The sequence below is a fragment of the Alligator sinensis genome, unplaced genomic scaffold, assembly GCF_000455745.1.
Source record: "Alligator sinensis unplaced genomic scaffold, ASM45574v1 scaffold250_1, whole genome shotgun sequence".
Lineage (NCBI taxonomy): Eukaryota > Metazoa > Chordata > Crocodylia > Alligatoridae > Alligator > Alligator sinensis.
In genome coordinates, this window is record NW_005841888.1 from 3,863,633 (window position 1) to 3,886,723 (window position 23,091).

General features: G+C 41.4%; 1 protein-coding gene across 1 annotated transcript in view; it reads right to left on the reverse strand.

The window, feature by feature from the left end:
• PRTG (protogenin) overlaps positions 1–23,091 on the reverse strand; it is a 160,851-nt gene that overhangs the window by 53,369 nt on the left and 84,391 nt on the right. Inside the window, exons 4-10 of the mRNA XM_006017983.3 lie at positions 11,481–11,625; positions 8,931–9,064; positions 8,461–8,598; positions 7,147–7,305; positions 6,421–6,580; positions 5,437–5,684; positions 41–205 (exon numbers count right to left, since the gene is read on the reverse strand). Coding sequence (XP_006018045.1) covers positions 41–205; positions 5,437–5,684; positions 6,421–6,580; positions 7,147–7,305; positions 8,461–8,598; positions 8,931–9,064; positions 11,481–11,625 — 1,149 coding nt within the window. The remainder of the gene's footprint in view (positions 1–40; positions 206–5,436; positions 5,685–6,420; positions 6,581–7,146; positions 7,306–8,460; positions 8,599–8,930; positions 9,065–11,480; positions 11,626–23,091) is intronic.

Sequence of the window (23,091 nt, forward strand, 5' to 3'; positions counted from 1 at the left end):
AAAAATGCTTATTTTACTCTGCCACATTTATTTAACTTACCATCTTCAAGGGTGTGTTGAGTCACATGATCTGACATCTGACTGGCTCCCATGGGCATGTAAGCCACAATATAAAAGGTGTAGTTGCTAGCTGGTTCCAAGTCATCAATAATGTAATGAGTTGTGTCATTTCCAATAACCACCTGATATTCTTCATTATTTAAACCTGGAATAAGAAGAGATAACAGGAACAAAAATTGCTGTTAGTTCTTAGCACAAGAAGATCCAAGGGTGGTGACTAAATCTATCTTTCTGGTCCTACAAGTTTAAGGAGTTTTCTTCTTTTTTAAAATGATCCCGATAAAGGAAGCCTTTTGTACATGGAAGTAACTGTGTCTTATAGATTATGGTGGCTCAGGATTTTTGTTGAATAAAAAGATGCTGAATACAATTAATCAATTCTAAAACCCCTTTCTAGAATTAGTCACAACAATCTGTCCCCAGTGTACAGTAACACAACAGACAAGCTCTAATAGCTTTATCATTCGTAGCAAGTCTTTAAATCTATTTGTTTCGAACCAGTGTGCTTTTTCAAAACCTATTTACAGAGCTTTCATATTAGACTGTGAGGAATGTGAAGGCTTCATTCTTTTTTTTAAAAAAACAACAAAACAAACAGAAAGAAGTCGTTCTGCAAAGGATCTCATTTTAGCCTTGAGAATTCTATTAAATTTGATTGACATGGTTTTTTTCTTTAATTCAGAAAAGCCAACAGCAATGGTCCAGAATGAGCTTCAAAAATGTTTTGCACCCTAATGAGCTGTAAAAAAAAATTCTCAGCAATTCATATTAAAATATGCATAGCAATGTATAGAGCAGGCTTTGTCTTTGTTGGTCTTTAGTCCTATAGAGGAAAGCTGTGAAGTGGAATAAGTTTGGTGAAAGCTTAATGAACAATTCACACCAAATGCATGTCAACTTAATCAAAACTCTGTAAGAGCCAGCCCCTCCTCTATAGAACTGAATTTATAAACAAAAAACGGAAGGCAAATTCCACCATTAAGTTTTCCCACATTTCTGAATTAACTTGATAGCATTTTAATTAGACAAGATTAGCAGCATCTCACAACAGACTAGTTAATGGCTTGTTAATTAGGAATTGCATGGCACGATTTCTGACCTGCTAAACAAGATCCTTGAGCTCAAATTAAAAGGACTTGTTCTCTCATTGAATGGATTGCTAGGCCTCATGTGGATTCCCTAATGAACCAGCCATAATAGAGAACAAGGCTTGTCTTCCAGGCCCTAATGAAACAGCCATAATAGAGAACAAGGCTTGTCTTCCACCACAATCAGTATTCCCTTTGTACTTTTTCTAAATCACCAACAAGGAATTAACACACTCCAACATGCACTCATCAGTGTCTTATTCTTCTTGCTACCCTGACCCCCTATTTAAATGTAAAATATTCTTCTTTAAAAAAATAAAATAAAAAAAAGACACCTGTCAGGTTCTTCAGCCAGCTTTATTAAACACTAACATTATTATTATTATTATTATTATTATTATTAGGAAGGGATCTCAACCTGTTTTTGTCACATATTTTACAAATGCTAAACTTATTATGGAATTGAACAATGAACTGAAGCATCTTTTTTTTAAACACCTGTCTGTGAACACAGACAGAAATTTCAGGAACTGAATATGATTAGTGTATTTTGAAAGTTTTCATTGCACTTCAAACTAAAGTTAATGGAATTATGTGCAACAGTCTAATATAGTATAGGTATAGCCGAAAGCACTATTGTATTAGAATATTTAGGATAGCATGAAACTTACTTACTCATAAACCCTAACAATTAATTGATACTTCACCTGATACTATATTTAGGAAGAATTACAAACATACTATTTAAAGCAAATAGATTACAAATGTGCAAACATGAGACAATGATCCAAACATGAGGCATTCTCTATGTGACTTTAATGCCAATGCATACAATATGTCTAAACATACCATAATAAAACAGGAAACGGTAATTACAAGTTTCACTTCGCTATTATTTCATTATAGTAGCACCTAGAGCCCCAAAGAGCACGTCCAGACGAACACGCACATGCCTCTTGCAACATCTCAAAGTCCTTTGAAATGCTGCAAGAGGCACATGCGGGAACAAAAAAACGTTCCTTGTGCTGCGAATTTGGCTGTGCAGTCCCCATCCAGGTTTGGCAGGTGCACAGCAGGTCACAGCCAGGCAGCAGCCCCCACCGCCAGACTGCTGTAGTGGGTAGAGGGTGCAGGGAACTCTCAGGGCTACTTCAGCAGTCCAGCTGGCACAAGGGGTAGTGTCCACAGGTATCAATTAGCCGGGCCCCAGGAGCTCTTGAGAATGAGTAGCCCTGGGCTACTTGCCAGGGCAGCTTTTTGTACTGATGGGGCCAGGACAGGGCAGCTTTTTACATTGCTGGGGCCAGCACAGGTGCTGGCCCCAGGCTCTAGCTGCCCATGGCTGCAGATCCGGGAGGAGCCAGGCTGGGTTATTTTGCCCCAAATGGCACAACTTGCACCACACCAAAGTGCATATCCAGGCACGTGTGCTGAGGCAAAAAGCCCTGGCTCAAATTTGCACCGCTTTTTTGAGCTGCTGCAAGCGCGCATGCCTACACGTGTGGGTGTGCCCAAAGGGTCAATCTAAACTCTAGTACTCTAGTCTTGCAGGGATTTACAAATAGGAATAACTTTAAACATGTAAATCATATTACATTTAATCCAAGCATGTATGTAAACTGTCCCAGTAGCAGTACCAACATTAAGATTCAAAAGAAGGTATAGCAAACAAACAAGGGGAATGCAGAAAGGTAAGATTAGGGTAACAGTGGCCCAAGCACCTGCTTCTGTGGGCTACATGAAGAAATTAAAGAATGTGAATTCTTAAAATACAAGTTAACCAAAGGTGATAATGGTGTCTTCAGTGTCATCAGATGCCAAGCATCTCTCTAGCCACATTATGAGCTATCAAGACAAATTATTATCTTTAGTTATCTTTCTTATCTCTCCTTACACTTCAAATTAGCTCATCCAGCTTTCAAGAGGGCAGTGTTTTAGGTAGAAACAGTCTCAAAAAAGGTTAACACGTTTTCTTCGTTATGGACAACTATATTTGAGCCAGGAACAATCTTCGGAAAACTGTACTCCCTTTATTTTTGGCACTTAAAAACAAACAAACAAGCAAACAAAAACAACTTTTTTTTTGTTTGTCAGCCTTTTTCTGCTTGCACCTCTGTAGGTGTTATTAACCCAGAGGTGGGCCATGTCTTCAAGGCAAAAACACAGACATGTGACCTACATTTTTATTTCAAATTGCTGGAGTTACCTAATGTAAATCCACCTTCAGGTATTATAGCTTTACCAGTGGGAAGAGTGCTCAACAGACTTACTTACAACAAGGCTAACATTACATGAATTAAAAAAAACAACCCACAAACCGCCCCCCACAACAACACCACTTTTGAGTAGTTGAGTTAGCAGGCCCAATCAAGCTCAGGGGTCACTTGGTTCTCTGAGGGTCTGCAATGTCACAGCAGGTGAACTTAAATAAAACTCTGGGACATGTGTGATCTTTCAACAAACAAGAGCTTCAGTTAAACAGGGGCTGCATAATGGAGTTCCACTGTATATATATAATTTTTAAATCAAACAACTACACTGCTGGTACACCTCCTGCATAGATGGTTCACTGAGATACTCCTTTCTAATTCCCAATAAAGTTCCCTACCCTTTCATACTACCAATACAGAAGCCACATAAATACCTAGACAGATTATACAGTGTGAGTTTAAATTCATATTTGTGTTTAATAGGAAATGTATGGATAATTCCTCAGCAATTCTGAAAATTTAGGAATAACCTCCTATGTGTTCACTTCTTCATTGGAAACTCTTCCCTTATGTCAAACATCATCTACTTTGTGTCCTGAAAAAATCCTATTTTCAAAAGAAAAAGGCAGCTATTTCTGTATTAGTCCTTAGAATAATTAAGCTGGTCCTTCCTGTCTTCTGCCTACCAGATGGCAGGTTGGTATTTCATACTGAGAGCTGACCATCTGCAATCCTGCCCTTGAATAAACTAACTGTTAAATAGGACCAGAGAAAGCAATCTTTCCACTCAGAAAACAGAGCTTCAGTGATGAGATTAGCATCATGTAGTTCAATTCATGCAGCTAAGTGATTTTTCAGTCACTTGGCAGTCACTTTTGCTTATAAAACACACCAGCCTCCTATCATGAGATAGGTAATAGATAATTACTTTGAATGTTAACATTTAGAGCAGTGGTTCTCAACCATTTTTGTACCAGGACCCATTTGTAAACATCAATGGTCAGTCCCAATCCAGTGCCCCTCACTCCTGACCCACTCCCCCTCCACCCCGACCCCCCAATGTGTGGGGTCGAGGAGGGGCAGAGGGCCTCCAAGCAGCCCCTTGAAGGCTGGAACTCTGCCAGCCTGCAAGGGAAAAGCCATGGTTTCCCAGTTTTCTCCTTTAAAAGAGAATCTATTTTTAAGGTTTGCTGATCCATTTTTTGAAGTTTGTTTGTGATCCTTTCATATATTCTTGTCACCCACTTTTGGGTCATGACCCACGGGTTGAGAAATACTAGAATAAAAGACATGAGTATCTAGTTACTTCCTACTGCCTTAAGTGAACTGTCCCTTTTTAGACAAGATAGATGTAATATTTCAGAGATAACCCATAGCAGAGTGCTAATGGGTTATTTCAGCACATTTTTGAACCTGGGTACACTGACAGAATCATGCCATCTCCTCTGCTTTCAATAGTGGAAGGCATGAAACAGAGGAAAAGCCTCCCCACCTTGGCCAGAGTTCTATCCAAGGGAAGAGGGTTAAACCCATACAATCAGCACAAGCTATGTGGATTAAGAATGGAGAGGCATATCTGGAAAAGAGCTTAGCTCTGTGAACACACTGGTCAGCCCTATCTTACACACCCAAACTCTAGCTGTATATACCTGAGGCATGAATATAAGCAGAAGGGAAAGGTTGGCAGAGACTCCTGAGGAGATCCTGCTCCCAGAGAAAAGGGAATCCAAGCATCGCATGGAGGCACTATATCTCTTTGTCCATGCTCCAGCCAGTTGTGACTATTCAATATTTGCTTACCTGTGCACACTGCGGAGGTAAACATGTGCCAGCCCTATGAATAAGATATTTTGGCAAAAGCTCTGTAGCCTCAAAACATTTACTACTTCAGGTTGGCTGCCCTGTGCTCTTGTATGTAAGAAAGTATGATTTAGCCTAAAATTAAGTTTATGAGACTTTTGTTGTTGGCAGACTCTTACTACGACAAACTACTGCAAAAAACCCCAAAAAACAAACCTGATCACAAATGAGACTTTAACAAATATTATGCACATGCACTTTAAAACAACACTGCTTACCTTCTGCTTTCATGTAGTGCACAGAGTATGCAATCACTTTATCTGAATTATAGAGGGGTCGCTCCCAAGCAAGCAGGATTGCTGAACTGGACATAGTTTCAGCATGGACATTATAGGGAGCACTGGGTCTGTCTTCTGACATAACTACAGTCAGTCTGGCCCTGGACAGGATAGAGCCCTGGCTATTTTCAGCCATACACTGATAAATAGCATCATCTTCAGGAATTATCTGATTGATCACCAATTTACTAGAGAGAGAGAGAGAAAAAAAAGGGGGGGGGGAAGTGTCTTATATTAATTTAGCTTAGTATAATGAAAATTCTCACTCTTTTACCCCTTCTCTATTAATTCATACTCTTAATGCCTTAGATAGAATTTACTATTCATTCTTTTCAGTTAGAAATTGATTGTCAAAGTTAGAAGCTTTAGAAGGTCTTCACAAACCTTCTTCCAGGCCCTATGCTTAGTCCTAAAGTCAAACACATTTTTAAAAAGTAAAAGCATATTTACAAACTTCCGTTATAAAAACCATTGCTAGAGTTACTCTTTCATAATGCTGCACTTATTTTTCCCCCCCACCAGTAGGGTTTTTTCATCTTCATTGGATTTTAATAAGAGGTGCTCATTTGGAGAATATAATGATATAAAATAGCTCAAACAGCAGACGAGACTATCTTTTTTAAACCACTGAAAATCCAATGAAGTCAACTAAATTACTCCAGTTAATTTACTGAAATAGCAGAGATCATAAACTGGAAAAAGTTCTAGCTCTGATTGTGATGTAATCAATTTGTATGTATTTTATTTGCGTAATAATCTCAAAAGCTAGGGTCAATGGCTATCTGAATGGTCTGAATACTTTAATGAATCACAAGAAAAAAATTATTCTTTTACCTGAGCATGCTGTTCTCTCCCATATGTAATCCTTTAATAACTACTGTACATTTCACAACTGCTATGATTTAACAGCAGTAGTAATCTCACCTGTTGTACATTTTAATTCTACCATTAGAGTGTATCCTTCTCCCATTTTTCAGCCATGATATTTTGGGTGCAGGAATTCCTTCTGCCTGACAGGCAAAACGGGCTGTCCCAGCTCTGGGCCTTGTTAAACTTTCAGGCCATTCCACAAAAGAAGGGGGCGCTGCAGATAAATAATAAGATAAAAATTAAATCTACAACAAAACTAACGTTGACAGAGTTAAAGCCAAGAAAATTTCCAATGCACAAACCCCTCTAAGGCCACAGGAAGAACATACAACATCATGTAAGTACGTGTTTCATATGCACAGATATCCTGCTTTTAAAAAACATATGTAAAAATTAACCATTTTCATTTCCATTCATGTGTTTATAAATTAATTATTTAAAAGTCCACTGTATAAAGTGTTGCTCTTGAAGCAGTCACTTGTTATATTTTTGACCTTGCTAGAAAAAGACTCATTCCATAGCAAATTAATCTATTTCTCTCCAAGAGCAAATAAACTGTAGGAAATAACTCTTTAATCATACATATCTGAAAGTAACTCATTTAAAGTAGTCTCACAAAAAATGGCCCAAACTCAATGTTCTGTTCACCTGTGAGACCACACTGCAACCCATCAGCTACATCAACAAAATCAATGGCAGAATGAACCTGAACTGTCAGCTACAGAACAAATTTTCACACAGTAGCAGGTTTTGTCAAACTGAAATTCAAAACAAGCTCACCTAACACAGTGAGAGTTGCCATTGCAACCGTGAAGTTACGTGTGCCTGGAATAGTGGCTCGACAAACATACACTCCAGCATGCTGCACCTTCACATCAGATATCATGAGGTTCCCATTTCCAAGGACCCGGGTATTGAAGACATCGATAGACTTATGGTCTGTTTCAGAGAGGAAAAAGTATGGTTACAAGATTGCTCCATGGTGTATTTTTAATCTAATTTATAGACTAGATGGGCCAAAGGCTTGGGGTAATGCCTAGTAATCAAAAGACCGAAAGGGAATTCACAGGCTTCCATTTTTATTTAGTTTGCCTCAGCTGTGCTTTGCGAGGGCCCTCCAGACAGGTCTTTGATCACTTGGATAGCATGTCTAGTTTATGTTTGAAGTTTTTCCTGTTAGCTGAATTACTGCCAGTATCCCAGGCAACCTACAGGGTACACTTTGTACTTCCCGCCTTAAGTTAAGATTGAATTAATTGCTGGTAATGCCCACTTCAATTTCACAGACAGAGAGTATTCATTTACTAGTAGATTATGTTGAGAATGAAAGGATTTCTAAGCAAATGCTGTGTAGAAATCCTGCTAAATTAACTATCACATTTCCTTTTTTCTTAGTTGTGTTTCTATATGCTCCCAAGCTCAGAAAGACTTCACTATTTATTTCTCTTCCCCTTAGACGTACAATACACAAATAATATTTGATGACTGGTAAATCAGATCTTTGACAGACAGTTCTGCATTTTACATTTATTTCACGTTACGTAGGTGTGTGTAGAGGGAAGAAGCTACACTTTTCTACAAAAAGAATTCTTTTTGTAGAAAATAAACATTTGTTACAGTCAAATTCCACCTCTTCTTCCCATTCCTCTGTTCAGGAACAGATTATGGCTAAGTGTGGCCTAAATCAGCTGTGAACATAGGGCCAAGGCCACAATTATGTATTTATTTGTTTTACAGTATGTAACCATTCAAACCAGTCTTATCTCACAGTTGATTCTACCTCCCAGTCACAGAGTCCCCAAAGATCACAGTCCTGTGCTCCTTCTCCCCAGTACTGTACTAGGTGACTGTGCAGAATCAACAGCTGAAAGCAATCCAACGGGCCAAAAAAATGCCTTACACCTTCTCTATAGCATAAGGGAAAGATGATCCAAAACATACTTTACACTTTCGAACCCAAATCAACTTCTTCCTCTTATCAGCCTAAGAGTACACAAAGCCTCCAAACAATAACCTAATTACTGAAATCCTTTCTTTCCAGTTTCACTTCCTTTCAACAGGCTAAAGGTTGCAGGCTGTAATTTTAAGACTTACCTAACCGGCTCCAAGAGATGATTGGCTTTGGATTCCCTGTGGCAACACACTCCAAGATGACAGTTTGATGAAGAGATGCTGTAATGTTCTGGGGACCAGCTATAATGGCTGGCTTGTGGAACAGCTTCAAGTCCAAGGCTTTTAAAAGCAAAGGATTAAATAAAAAGCCAATCAATCATGACATAAAACACAATAACTACATGCTAAGAGCAAGGCTGCTTGAAGCTCACCCTTAAAGTTAAAATTACAAATACAGACATTTTCTTTAATTGTGTCATTAGTAATTGTACACACTCAGGAAAAGAAGGAAATAGAGCTGTTGCTGCCGAGGTTGATGGGTCTTTTTCAAAATAAGTCCAAAGACAGTAAGAGCTCTCTACTGAAGGTACATATGTATCTCTTTGTAGACTGTTGTGAAAAAGACCATAATATTGGCGGGGTGGGGGTGGAGATTTATATATTCTGGGTACCTGGAATAACAGTTAGTACTGCCTCAGCACTTTTACGTCTATTGGCTATAGTTGTAGCAACACATCGATAATTTCCGGCATCTCTCTGTTCAACACCATAGATCTGAAGAACTCCTGTTGGTAAAGCAGTTATTCTGTCATGGAAACAAAAAGAAACGGCATGTTTGTATTTATATACATTCTTGTTTCTCCACTTGATTAGCAAACAGCAATTGCCATACCAGCTTGAGAACAGCAAGCAGGGGAGCCTCCAAAAAACATGTTATACACATGACTCATCTCCACACTTCTTACCTTCAGTAATCTGAGGGAAATCTCTCCCTGCCCCTCCCCCTGGATGAAGGAATAAGAATGAATTTACCTGCAACTAATGGTTCGGCGCCCGCAAATACAACACCCTAATCCCTCATTCACCCTTCTGTATTCAGTTTGGTGAGTCTTAGCACCCAATATATTTAAAAAGTCGACTGCTTTTTGATGGTGACTTCACTTGAATAACTGCTACCTAGAGAAATACACCACATGTATTTCCTATAACAGTGTCAATCATTTAAACTTTTATGCTTCTCTTTCTTCCCTCTCTTGCAAGCTAGGAAGAATGAGTACACTCAAGAGAAGTTATGCAGCAAGGGAGAAAGTATTTGCAAGGGACAGCCTTAAATGAGAGATGCCGTAAGTAATGTTTTCTGGGGAAAATCTAGCAGGGGGGGTGGATGTGAGGCCAGAGGCACTCGGGGTCAAAGGAAATGCTCTCTGTGCTGGAGTTCCTTCTTACTAAGCATTCCAAACCAAACTTCCCCAGGCTGCTTTAATGGCAACCTAAGGTCAGCAACTATCGCACTTCATTCAACAGAGTGATTCACAAGAGAGCAATTCTCCAAGGAACAGACCTCACTACACAATCTCTTCCTAACTGGTGTCTAGGAACCTTTGTAAACCACTCCTGGAATGGCTCAGGAGGACTTCTGTAGATCTCTGTATACCGTACAGAATTCACTGCTCTGGACAATACAACAAAAGTATGTGGTCTCTGAACTACTCTATTCACTTCTGCCCTTTGTAATGTCCAATTCCTACTATGCCCCCATCCACATAGCGGTTTCCCCACTATATTGTACTTAAGTATGGTATCAGCAGGCACACCTCAACCCTGCAACATTTAAACTGATTCTGTAGTTGCAAGGACTCATTTTAGAACTCCATAGCCTCACAGACATATTAAGAATCCCATATTTAAAGATATTCTGATAACTAGACTAAATTAGAAAAAAAAACCCAAAAAACACATTCTGGTAAACTGTTTCTTAAGTGTATCAGTAAAAATTATTAAAAACATAAAAGACTTTCTGCACCCTTATTGATATTTTGAAGGAGAAAAGGACTTAAATAAAGCCTCAATTCGGAAATCACATATTTGAGTAATTTTATGTATAAAAGTAGTCCTTCTGAGCTCGGCAAGACTTCCTTCATACCTGAAGTTACTCAAATAAACAAGCATCAGCAAGATTTATTTATAACTATAAAATGGGTTATTTAATGATTCTAAACTATACCTCAAATGTTACTGGTTTAGTTAATGCTTTTTAAAATAACACTTTAAGTGTTAGGATTCCCTCCTATTCTGCAATTCTCAGATTGCCACAGATTCAAAATGTTTTATAGTTTCATAGTTGGTAGGGTCGGAAGGGACCTGAGGAGATCATCTAGTCCGACCCCCTGCCGTGGCAGGAAAGAGTACTGGGGTCAAATGACCCTGGCCAGATGTTTGTCCAGCCTCCTTTTAAAGACCAGTAGGGTAGGAGCCAGCACCACTCCTTTTGGAAGTTGGTTCCAGGTCCTAGCTGCCCTGACAGTGAAGTAGTGCCTCCTGATGTCTAGCCTGAAACTACCCTCCACTAGCTTGTGTTCATTGTTTCTTGTAACCCCCGACAGTGCTCAGTGGAACAGGGACTCTCCCAATGCCTGCTGGTCCCCCTTGACTAGTTTGTAGACTGCCACTAAATCCCCTCTCAGCCTTCTCTTTTGGAGGCTGAACAGGTTCAGGTCCCGTAGCCTCTCCTCGTAAGGCCTGCCCTGCTGACCCCTGATCATGCGGGTGGCCCTCCTTTGGACCCTCTACATATTGGCCACATCCCTCCTGAAGTGCTGTGCCCAGAACCGGACGCAGTACTCCAGCTGCGGCCTGACCAGTGCCGCATAGAGGGGGAGGATCACCTCCTTGGACCTGCTTGAGATGCGTCTGTGGATGCACGACAAGGTATGGTTGGCCTTCCTGACCACGTCCCCACTTTGTCAGCCCATGTTCATTGTGGCATCAATGATGACTCCAAGATCCTTTTCTGTCTCGACACTGGCGAGAAGGGAGTTCCCCAGCCTGTAGGTGTGCTGCTGGTTCTTCCTCCCCAGGTGCACTACCCTGCACTTGTCAGTGTTGAACCCCATCCTGTTCTCATCGGCCCATCCCTGTAACCTGTCTAGATTCGCTTGCAGCATGTTCCTTCCTACTGTTTACAGAGAAGATATCATGCCAAAGTGTGAAAGCCTACATACCTGTCCATGGCTAACGGTAAAGTTGTTCTATTTACTTCCCATGTGATGATGGCAGGAGGGTTTGCTGTTATTTTACAGGACAATCGGGCAACACCTCCTTCTTGGACTTCAATTGAAAGCGGTTGGACTTCAAATGCAGTAATAGCTAAAAAATAATAATAATAATAAAAAAAAAATTTAATAAAATTTAAAAGGCTGAATGAAAACAAGTTAAAATAAATGAATAGCCCTAGAAGTCAGCAAGGACAAACATGTTCCGAAGGACATAGTTATAGATCAACTTGCACAAAAATTACCCAGAACAGTCTGTTTCCTGACATTTAAAGATGCAAACTTTGATACAAAGGCCTCAATGATAGCAAAATTGCATAGGTTGAATTAATCATGTGTTTAGAATAATTCAGTTAAACCAGTGCATGACTGACATGACTGTTGTGGTCAAGCTTAGTATGATTTAAGACAGGTTCATTGGCTTCAACTCAATTATGTTAAAAATGGAAAAAGCCAAATTAAAATAAGTCAGTGTTAAATCTTCAAACAGATTTAAGGATATCACTATACAAAACAGGTTTGCATTTAACTAAAAAGTTAGATGTGTCACCTAATCCTGTGAACCTTGATAAAAGTAAAGCCCATTCATCACAGAGGGAGCTTTGCAAAGCTACATTTAGTTCCTCCCAGCTAAGTTTTGCTGTTTAACAACAGTATTTACCTTCCTCACTCAGGTCTGGAAAAACACTTGTAGCGTTGTACCAGTTAATACTTTAATGGAAAAACAAAACAAAAAGGTAAGTACTGTAAAGAACTGTGAACCTTCATCTCAGCCATCTGGGTTAAAATGTATGTGGTGTGATTCCTATTGTTACTTTTACCCATGACAGCTTCCCAATATAGTTTCACACTTTAACAGCTGAAGGGAGTGAAACAAAAATGAACTGCATAAAGTAAAAGATAAATGAACAACTTCCAATTAACAAACACCTACAAAACCGATCAACAGTTTGATTCTCTTGGTCAGGAAATGAAAGCTTGGAAGAAAAGAAAAAGCAGAGCTTCTAAACTATTAATGTATTTACTGATATTTGTGGCAAAAATAAAATAATAACATATAATAGAACAAGAATACCCATCTGGGCGAGCCATGCTATTTAGTTCATTTTTTTTTTAATTTAATTAAAAAACACAAGATTTTCCCCCTTTGTGTAAATCACATAAAATATTGTCATAGACTATCCAAAGTCACTGACCTATTTCGTTAGAACTGAATGTTGTGTATTAAAAGACCTGCCATAAGTTATTGATTCCTTAGTGGAGTACAGACACATGTCTTTCTCTTATAAAGAGTACTCTTCTCAGATTTTCAGAATTCCTGTATGTTTCCTAGTGCAGAATAATGTGATTTCATAATTAAGACTCTCATAAATGGCAAGCCATTGCTCTGGAAAATAAGGTCTGGCTTACACCCAGCTTTGGTACCAGTACCATTATTTTGGTTAGTGTGTGTTGGGATAGGAGGTGAGGCAGGGTAGTTTTTTACAGTTTCAGTTTTTTTCTTCCAGTATAAGTATGAACACAACATTATCAATATAAAAGGTGCCTTAACCAGTACAGTTATTCCACTTTCCATGTAGGAGTAAGCTATCCTGGTATAAATGCCTCCATACTACATGGGCTATATACTTTCACCATAAAGAGTTATAACTTAGCACGGTGATTCTCAACCAGGGTGCCCCAATAGCTTGGGGTGCCTTATTCTTTCAAGGGTGCCATGGGGTGCTACACAATGTTAGTACTAGTATGTATGCAAACATGATTCACATTATAAACCCAGAGATTTCAAACAAGAATTCATAGCGTTCAAACGTTCTGACCTGTTGCAGTCTTTTTAAGTTCTTTATAACAAAAGAATTGGCTTATTTTTCTTTAGTCAAAAAGCAAGTGAAAATGAAGACCTGCATTTTCTAAAAAGATGATGATTTCCAAACCATCATCCTAGTCATGGTACTCCTGATTAACCCTGGCAACAATGAAAGGTGGGACAATCAAACTTACAAGAACTGTTTAACCCCTCTCGCTAAAGCCTTTTTTTTATTTCCAGAAAACCAAATATAAAACCCCCTCCCCCACAATAATTAGGCATCTTGTTTCTCTGAATATGGAAGCTCAGCTTCATAAAAGACTGAGGACCCGTCAGTTATACCTCTACCTATGACATACAGGTTAGTGTACTTACATTAGCATCTTCTAGATCTGCTTTGCTTTGATTCCCCCATGGAGCTGATAAGACAAAAACACTCACTCTTTTCTCTCTCCTTTGATACCAAGGGTGTGCAACTCATCAGGCCCCACAGGCCAGATAAGGGTCACAGGGTCAGATATGGACCGACCCCCTGTGCCAATGGCAGCATCCCTGGCACCGGCTCCAGCCCCCATGACACATACAGCATGCGGGGCTGGGGGAGCTGGGTGCCCACCGGCTGGATCGTATGGCTCCACAGGCCAGAACTGGCCTGCAGGCTGTATATCTGACAACCCTCTCTACTCCAAAGGCTTGACTTGACAGGATACGATCCTTTAGTTCCCCATGGGAGTTAACACTACCTCTGCTCAACCCACCAGATCCAGTCCAGGAGGAATCCAAACCAGGGAGTTAAATGAATTTAACGTGCCTGCTTTAAAGGGTAAAACTCAAAAGAACTTTGGTCTGCACAGGAACTGCAGAATCATGCCCATAATTTCCTGACATTTTTGACACCATGTAGTAGAACACTCTCAGGCACTTTATACTCAACATTTAGGTTTTGTCAAGGAAAAAAACTGCAGCCTTCCAATCCTAATTTTTAAATAAATACTTTAGTGATTTTTTTAAAATTCCAGCGACTGCAGTTTATTATATTCCCTGGCAACTCATACATTACAACTACTGGATGAAAACTAGAATAAAAACTTGGCAGGAGAAACTGAAAAAAAGAAAAGTAACATGTAAAAACTACTAAAACTGCATCAACAGCTAGTACAGCTATGCAGCAAATACTTGCATTTAATTCATCTAAGGCAAGGATATCCAACAGGGCTGTGTGAAATTTCACTGGCCGGTTCGTTTTGACGCTGTTTTGACTCGTTTTGAGCTCGAAACAGCAAAATTGAAACGAGACGAAGGACTTCGGAACAGCCTCAAAATGAAACAAAATGAGACCACTCGAAACGTTTTGAAACATTTCAAATTTTGAAGCAGTCAGCCAGGTGGTGGGAGACAGGGGAGAGCCAGGGCTGCAGACCCATGTTGCTCAGCCTGGCGGGGAGTGCAGCCATGGCTTTCCCTGCCTCCTGCCACCAGGCTGCGCTCTGTGGGGCTGGTGGAGACAACTGGAGCACAGCGCTGGCTCTGCCTGCCTCCCACCGCTGGGCTGAGCTCTGATCAGCTCTGCCAGCCCCATGGATCTCAGCTCAGTGGTGGAAGGCGGGCAGAGCCGGCACCTCCCGCCACCGGGCTCAGCTCCCCAGGACTGTGAGCCACTGGGAACTGAGTGGGAGCACCTCCTGCCGCTGGGCTCAGTTCCCAGCAGCTTGCAGCACTGGGAACTCAGCCGGGCTGGGGGAAGCACCTCCTCCAGCCCAACTGAGTTTGCAGCCCCTCTCAGCGCTGGGGAATCCAGCTGGACTGGAGGAAACGTATGAGTAATTTGTGGCATGCCTGCCAAAAAGTTTGACTCCCAGTTATACGGCTTGCCAGTAACTGAAGCAGAGATTCTTTCTCCTTAGCATTTTCACCCTGTGTCTTTTAAAACAAAGTGATTTCCCAGTGAATGAGATCCCATTGGTTGTCTATACACGTGCTCTGAGGTGAAGGAGAGGGGTGCTTTAATTAGAGTGGTTCTGAGATCCGCTCTTATAAAAGCACTCATTGTATCACATGTGTTCAGCATCCCGCACTTTAAAATGGCAACAGGGATGCTTTAACTAAAGCTCTGACAAGCTTCAGTTAAAGTGCAGCCGTTTTAAAACGTGGGAATGCTGAACACATATGACATGGAGGCTGCTGGAGCATGCTAATTAGCACACTCCAGAGCTGCAGCAGACTCCATTAATCGAGTCTGCTCCAACACATGCTAATTAGCACATATTGGAGCAGAGGTCCATCATGTGTATAGGTACCCATAGACACTAGAAACAATTGCTGCACCAAAAAAAAAATCCAAGACAGTATTCTCAGCACACTGCCTACTTTATAAATGTTACAAGGTTGGTTTTAGAAAATGCTTGTCTTTGTCCTCCAATCAGATCACAATTTATAAACTGTTCTTCACAGCTCCATATCCACTCCTTCAACTTCTTGTTACTTAAAGCAAATCTTTAGTTTCTTAATTCTGACTTTATTTGTGCCAGTAAAATCACTTTTTACAAGTCTGCTGTTGTCTTGTGAAACCTGACCTCTTTTTAACATGCTTGTTTTCATGGCAAGTGCTGATACCAACTCCCAATCCCAAGAACAAGTAATTAAAGCAGTGCTGTTAAGAGGCCAGAGCCCTATAAAATGGATAAGAAACAAAGTCTCAAGAGACATGCATTGTTCTTGAAAACTACCCTGCAAAACACAATAAATGTAAGTGCCTTTTTATTTGAGCTTTCCTCCTCCTCTTTAGTCTGTGTAATCATTTTGTTTCCAGGTTTACAGCTAAAAGAAAACAACTAGCATTACGCTGAGAAGCTAGCTACCACTGTTTTTAACTTGTAAAATACAGTACACTGATCATAAAGCAATAAAGCAATAGTTACTAATTGGATTCAGTTTTGCTGGGAACTTGTGTCCATATAGTTTCTTTTGAATAACAATATTGATGATTCTATAAAACCATGCATATATCCACATTTTAATCTTAACACTGCATAGGGGGGACGAGAGCCTAGCCCTGCAAAGTGCAGAGCACCCTCCCCGGCAATTTATGGGAAACGGAGATTTAGAAACTTACAAAAATAGAACCAAGAAAAACAAAGGATCATTTGATGACATGGTCTGAGCCAGTATCATCAAATAAAATTGACACTATTGTTCAATGCCCAGCATAAGTTGTCACTGCACAAAATGTTGATGGAAGCTTCATACACATTCCTGAGGGTGACGGTGTTTGTTAAAATAAAAATATAAGCATGCATTCTTTTTTGATAACAGATTATATTGTAGAATCAAAGGTTGAAACTTACAGCTCTAACTGTTGCTGTAGATTAAATTCTAACAGGTATGTAAAATTTTACAGTCATCAAAATTACATTAGAAAACCTTTTATACTATGAGAGGGTTAAGTCTTTTTAGCTACTTCTCATCTTAATCACTTCCACTCTTTTAAATGTACCAACCTCTTATTTAGTAATCTAACTTCTTGCACTTCCAAAATGCATATAGGTAGAGGTGACTTAAGGCATTTTCTTAGGTACTGTATGTCAAAAGCTATGGCAGGTCAGTGGCCACCCTTGCAGGCTCCATACCATTAAGTGGTTTTGTGGAATGAGCACATACTTGAGTGACAAAAGACATTTCTACAGCCTACATGCTTACCACTGTTAAACCCCTCTAGTTTTAGCATGTAGATCAGTGGCACTAGCCAAACCCGAACTGGGATTATATAACAAAAGGGGATAGCAGAATAAAACCCAGAGAACTTGAATTAATCTCTAAATTGAAATTTCAATGAAGAAACAGGTTTCACTTAACCAGGCTATAACAGATATGCAAATTCCCAACAAGGGATGCCAGCCTCTTAAGTATTTCTCAAAAGATAATGGCTAAATCAGAGATGAGTGCTCAGGTGGAAAGAACAAGCATACATAGCACCATTTGAAGAGCTTCTGTTAATGACATTGAGAGTTATCAAAAACCCTAACCCTTCAAATGAAAAAAAACAGTTCAATTTTTTATTCTGAGGAGAAGAGATTTCACCAGGGAGAAGGAGTTCATACATCAAGAAATTCCAAGGTATTTCAGATTTAGAATAACAGATGCACTAAGTTAGGCTTTATATTACTTTATTTTCTCACATCCTACATGAACCTCCAAAATTGGGTGCATATTTAAAAAAGAGAAGCTGATTTTTCTTCACTGGAATACGGGCAGGACACAGCAACCAAGAGTGACAGCAGGAAACAGAGGTTGGAAGATAGAAGGGCAGCCCAAAGACTTTGGTGGCAATTGGAGCAAAGTGGACAGCAGTGCCAAGACCAAGAGTCCAGGGGGTGCAGGGTAATTCATAGATGTTAGGGTCGGAAGGGACCTCAATAGATCATCGAGTCCAACCCCCTGCATAGGCAGGAAAGAGGGCTGGGTTTAGATGACCCCAGCTAGATGCCTATCTAACCTCCTCTTGAAGACCCCCAGGGTAGGGGAGAGCACCACCTCCCTTGGGAGCCCATTCCAGACTTTGGCCACTCAAACTGTGAAGAAGTTCTTCCTAATGTCCAGTCTAAATCTGCTCTCTGCTCCTCAGAGGCCACCAGGTTGATGGCCCTGGTATAGTATATACCATATAATATTATAATAGCAGAGGTTGACAACCTATGGTCCACATGCTGGATCTGGCCCACAAAGGTCCAATCTGGCATGGGAGAAATAGGTGGCACAGAGCTGGGCTATGTCCTCCATTGTGGAGCTCTGCCACATCTGCGCTTACCTTTGCTGTAGAAGGGCTGGGAATCTGCAGTGAGAGCACAGACAAGCTAACTGACTGCTCTGGGGAATGGAAACTTGCAGCCTGCAGTAGAGGCTGTGAAACAAAAGGTGGCCTGCATGGGCAAAATAATGTCAAACCCTTAAAAAGAGTATACGATAAGTACTTTACAGTAAATAAGTATTTTAGCACTAAAGCCCCAATCCTGAAAACACACATTTCACTTTACAAACACAGTAAGACTCATTAGCTTCAATAAAACTGCTTGAATCCTTAACGCTAAGCACATTCCATGTTCTTTCAAATACAAGATGCACTTGGATTTAAGTCAGACCCAAACTTCCTGACAATTTAAGAAAAACATAAAACATCAAATAAAGGTACGGTAAAAACCCTGATATCTAGCGTGAGTGGGGAATGGGGGGGTGCTGGTAATGTAAAAATGCTGCAGCCACACCCAGAGCAGCGGCAGCACCGCATGGCAGGTGGCAGTGGCAGCGGCAGTGGCTGTGTGCAAGTTCCCTCCCCACCGTGTCCAACTGGCTGGCCAGAAACTCTGGTTGGTAGAGCGTCCCAGTTAGTAAAATCCCAGATAACAGGGATTTCACTGTACACTGACAATGATACAGACTCTATAGCATATAACATTTTTAGATTTTTCTTGTTTCTTTTTTTTTTTTTGTTGCTTTAAACTCAAATTTACAATGCAGGCCAACTTCAGAAAAAATACCTGGTTTTGAAAAGTCTTATATCCAAAGGAACTCAGCATGCAAGTTTTTAAAGAACTGAGGCCTAAAATTAATTAACCTATCTATACCACTTTTAACAAACTAAAAATGTACTTGTTAGTGAGATAATGCATAGGCATTTCATACAATCTCTAAACTGAACCACCTTGTAAAACAGGCTCAAACTAACTGGAAATCAGGGCTATAGGGGTAAAGGGTAAAGTTGAAATAATGAATGGCCCTTCAAGTCCAAATCACACCCAACCTTTCTCCTAGGAGATCTGTCCTTACTGTAACAATCTGGAAAGCTGCCAGAAATTTCAGTGCTTTTCTTGCAGTTTGATAAGCAGGGAACCTGTTTTTCCCCGATAAAAAAATAGCAAATTCTCTGATAAAAAAAAGTAAATTCTCCAATAAAAAACCCAAAATCTGTGATTAAAATGACAGGCCTACAAATACACGTATCAGTTGAACACAATGTTTTCTTGATATATTTACAACTTGAAAGTAATTTGGAAGCCTACTAGGACCTCAATCACTATAATAAAATTAATTCTAAATACCTATACATTTTGGTATTTCATTTTTTTATCATGGAAAATCAGAGTTCCCCCTGCCCCCTTACCTCACAGAACGCAGGCCCAGGGCCCTCACTCCCAAGCCACAGCCCCTGACTCTGCTTGTGCCCCCACTTCTCCCCCCCGCACAGCCATTCTAGTGCCCCTTACTTCCCCCCACAGCTCCCCAGTGCTGCTGGTGCCCCTTGCTCCCCATCCACAGCTCCCTGCCCCACAGCCCTGCCGGACGGGGCCCCCAGCTGCCAGAGCTACGGGGCCAGGGACCCAGGTCTGCAGCCCCCTGCCCTCCGCAGCAGCGCCAAAGCCCTGGCTGCCGCCTGCAGGAGGCAGCAGCTGCTGCAATGAAGTGGAGCACCACCCCGCCTGCTGCCGGCTCAGGTTGGGGGGTTGGGCCAGCTCCCCACAGCTGCGCACACTCCTGGGGGGAGCAGGGGGGACCCATGCCCCAGATCTGTGCATGGGGCGGGGGCAGATGTGGGCTGCCTGCTGCAGGCTCAGGCTCTCTGCCCTTCTGTGGATGCAACCTGGCACTGCAGGGCTGAGCGAGGCCATGAGGGGAAGCCTGTTGCTATTTCAAGCTCTGTGCTGCCCTGGTGAGGCATGCCCTGCCCGCACGGTAGCAGCAAGGGACACAACTCGGCACCACTGCCCCTGCTGCTGCAGGGTGGGCAGGGGCACCTCACCAGGGCAGTGCAGACCTCACAATGACAAAGAACTTCCCTGCGCAGCCCCACTCTGTCCTGCAGTGCCAGGTCACACCCGCTGGGCTGCAGAGGCCCTGGAGGAAGGCAGCAGGGCAGGGAGCCTAAGCTTGAAGCAGATAGCCCGCACCTGCCTATGCACAGATCAGGGGGGGGGGGGGGGGGGGGGGGCCCGGCCCCCCCCTGCCTCTCCCCACCCATGCACGCAGCAGCAGGGAGCTGTTCCCAGCCCCCTGCAACCCAGAGGAGCCACCTGCGGCCCCATCCCACTCCCTGCCAGGGCCCTGCAGCCACACATTCCAGCCCCAAGCCCCGTGCAACCCTGGCTGGGCAGTGGCCCCAGCCCCAGCCCTGCCCTCCTGCCCTATGGGGGAGTCTCAATCACTGTCACCCCCCTGCCTGACTTACCTGTGGGAGCTGTTCTCCAAGCTGCCTGGCAGCCATGTGCTATACATGCACATGGTGTCCTCTGCCTGACAGCCCTCCTCATATCACTCCCCCCAGCTCCTTGCAGGCTGAAACTATGACAGCCTGCAGAGAGCTCTTTGCAAAAGTTCAGAATCCATGGTTTTTTTCATTAAAATGAAAAATCCACGTTTTCCTCGGGTAAAGGGGGAAATCTGTGTTTTTCTCTGTTTTCCCGTGGGAAACGGAAAACCTGGAGCCCTGTTGTTAAGCTTAACAAGGAATGTAATCATCAGAAGACCAATTAATCAACATGTTAGCTAATTTTGTAATTTACAGATCAAATGGTTCAAACACAGTTATTAATGTCCTCAAACTGTGGTGCTTCCAGCTCTCAGCCTGGCAAGTTACAGGAGGATACAACATTATCTCCCTCTTGGATCAGGCAATTGTTCCAAACAGTCCCTTGCAGAGGACAACTTCTCAGTGGTCCCTGCCCAAAACTAATCACAGCTAGGAGAGAAGTTTGGGAATGCTCTTCTAAGCAAAGTGGTAGGGGCAAGGAATCTGAACTGCTATAGAATTAAACTAGGCAAGTTTGTGGAAGTTATGGTATGATAGGGCAGGGTGTTCTGGCTTACCAATCCAAGGACGTACTGTGGAATCACATTTGTGGTCCTGAAGTATTGTAATAAGGTAGCTCTTCTGGTGTGGAAGGCATCTGGGAATCCCACGCAGCAGGGTTTTTGCTAGTTGCCAGTTGGGGCCAGGAAGAAAGTTGCCCCCCTCGTGACTGCTACTGGCTTCTAGGATTAGGGCTCTCATCAAGATACTGGAACATCAGCCACAGCTACAGCTGGGGGATTTTGACTGGAATGTAATGATGCTCCTGCCAGTATTTAGAAAATCCCAGGTGTTCCTGCTTTGAGGATCTTGCTCTTCTACTCAGGGTTATACCAAATCGCCAAATTTCTAGGTCACACTGGCAAGGACCACAGTGGGTTGTACTTTCCTCTGTTGTGTAGGGCAGGGTCTTTTTCTTCTAAGATCTTCCAGTCATAGGTTCCTTCCAGTTCTATGTTCTTAAAACAAACTTGCTCTACTTCCTAGTTATCCCTCAACCTGCTTGATACAATCTTCAAGTCCTTAGGGCTTTTGACCTGGTATTTCATGGACACTTTTGAGCTCTCTCCTCCAGGCATGACATACAACCCACAGAAAACCATACTGAAACAACATTTCAGATGAATCAGGTGATCCATATCTATTGGAATAATAATGGCAATATTTAAATAAAGAACAGTCTTCATCTGTGTTTCCACTAGACACTGCAGGGTCAGAAACATCTGTTTAATCTCTATACATACCCTTACCTCACATGTTAGCCTACAGTGCTTACAAAGGGCAGTTCAGAGGTAAATTTAATTTAAATGTTGTAAAGTGGATTAATGAAAATTAAACTGTACTTCTAAAACTGCATATTTGTCAGTTAGGAGCAAAGTGGTTTCTTATATCCTTTCTTGCATATAGTTAAAATAAAAACCACAATATTCTTTAAAAGGCAAACAAATTAGGAGGAGTTCAAAAGTGAAAGAACAAAAGTTTAGGAAAATCAGACCTGTGAGGAAAAGTTAAAAGATTTGAGAATAATTAGTCTAAAGATAAGGAGACTTAATGGAAACATAACCATTTAAGAATTCATAGAAAGGGGCATCAGAAAGGACAAGGACCAGTTAGTCTAATTTATCCTTGAGGACAGAACAAACAGCAATGGCCTTTAGCTGTAGCAGGAAAAATTTAGGTTAGGTTACTGAACCATCAGAACAGTAGCAGCCAATATAGAACAAGTAGCCGAGGAAGGATAAGAAGCATCAACCCTGGAGAAGCTAGTAGGCAAACCTGATATGCATCTATCAAAGAGCATTAAAGCACAATAATTTTTTCTCCTGGACATCCTGGTAGGATCAGTGAGACACTAGTGATCCTTTGGCAATTTTAGGAAATCTTCAGAATCTACCTCTATAAGGCTTTCCACAAAAACACATTATGGCATGTGCTTATGAAATGACAAGGCTTTGCATGACTGGCCTTCCCACTTTCTTCTTCACCTTGTCTTTCACTCTATTCTTTGTTCTATGCAGTCTTATCAATATTGTGAGCTTTATATCAATAAGGCCCCAAATCTATGTAGATAAGATACTATGCTTGCCACATACATGAAAGGACATCTAAGAAAGAACCAACGGATAAGAGAAGCAGTGCTATGTGAAGTATGCAAATATCAGGGAACTTAAGAGCTCAGATAAACAAGTTAGGAAGTGTCAACCCTGTCAAAATAACCAGCAGTCATATCTTTAGATCCTCATTTACATGCTCTTTTTACTCTAATGCTTATGTATTCGCTGTAGGAAAGAACCAATAGTTGTTTGAGTTTTCTTATGCGCTGTATTTACTAGCATACCACATGCATCTTCCCACTAAAACTAGCCCTTCAAAATTAGGGTTTATGGTTTAAATGGAGACGGTGATTTTTCTTCACT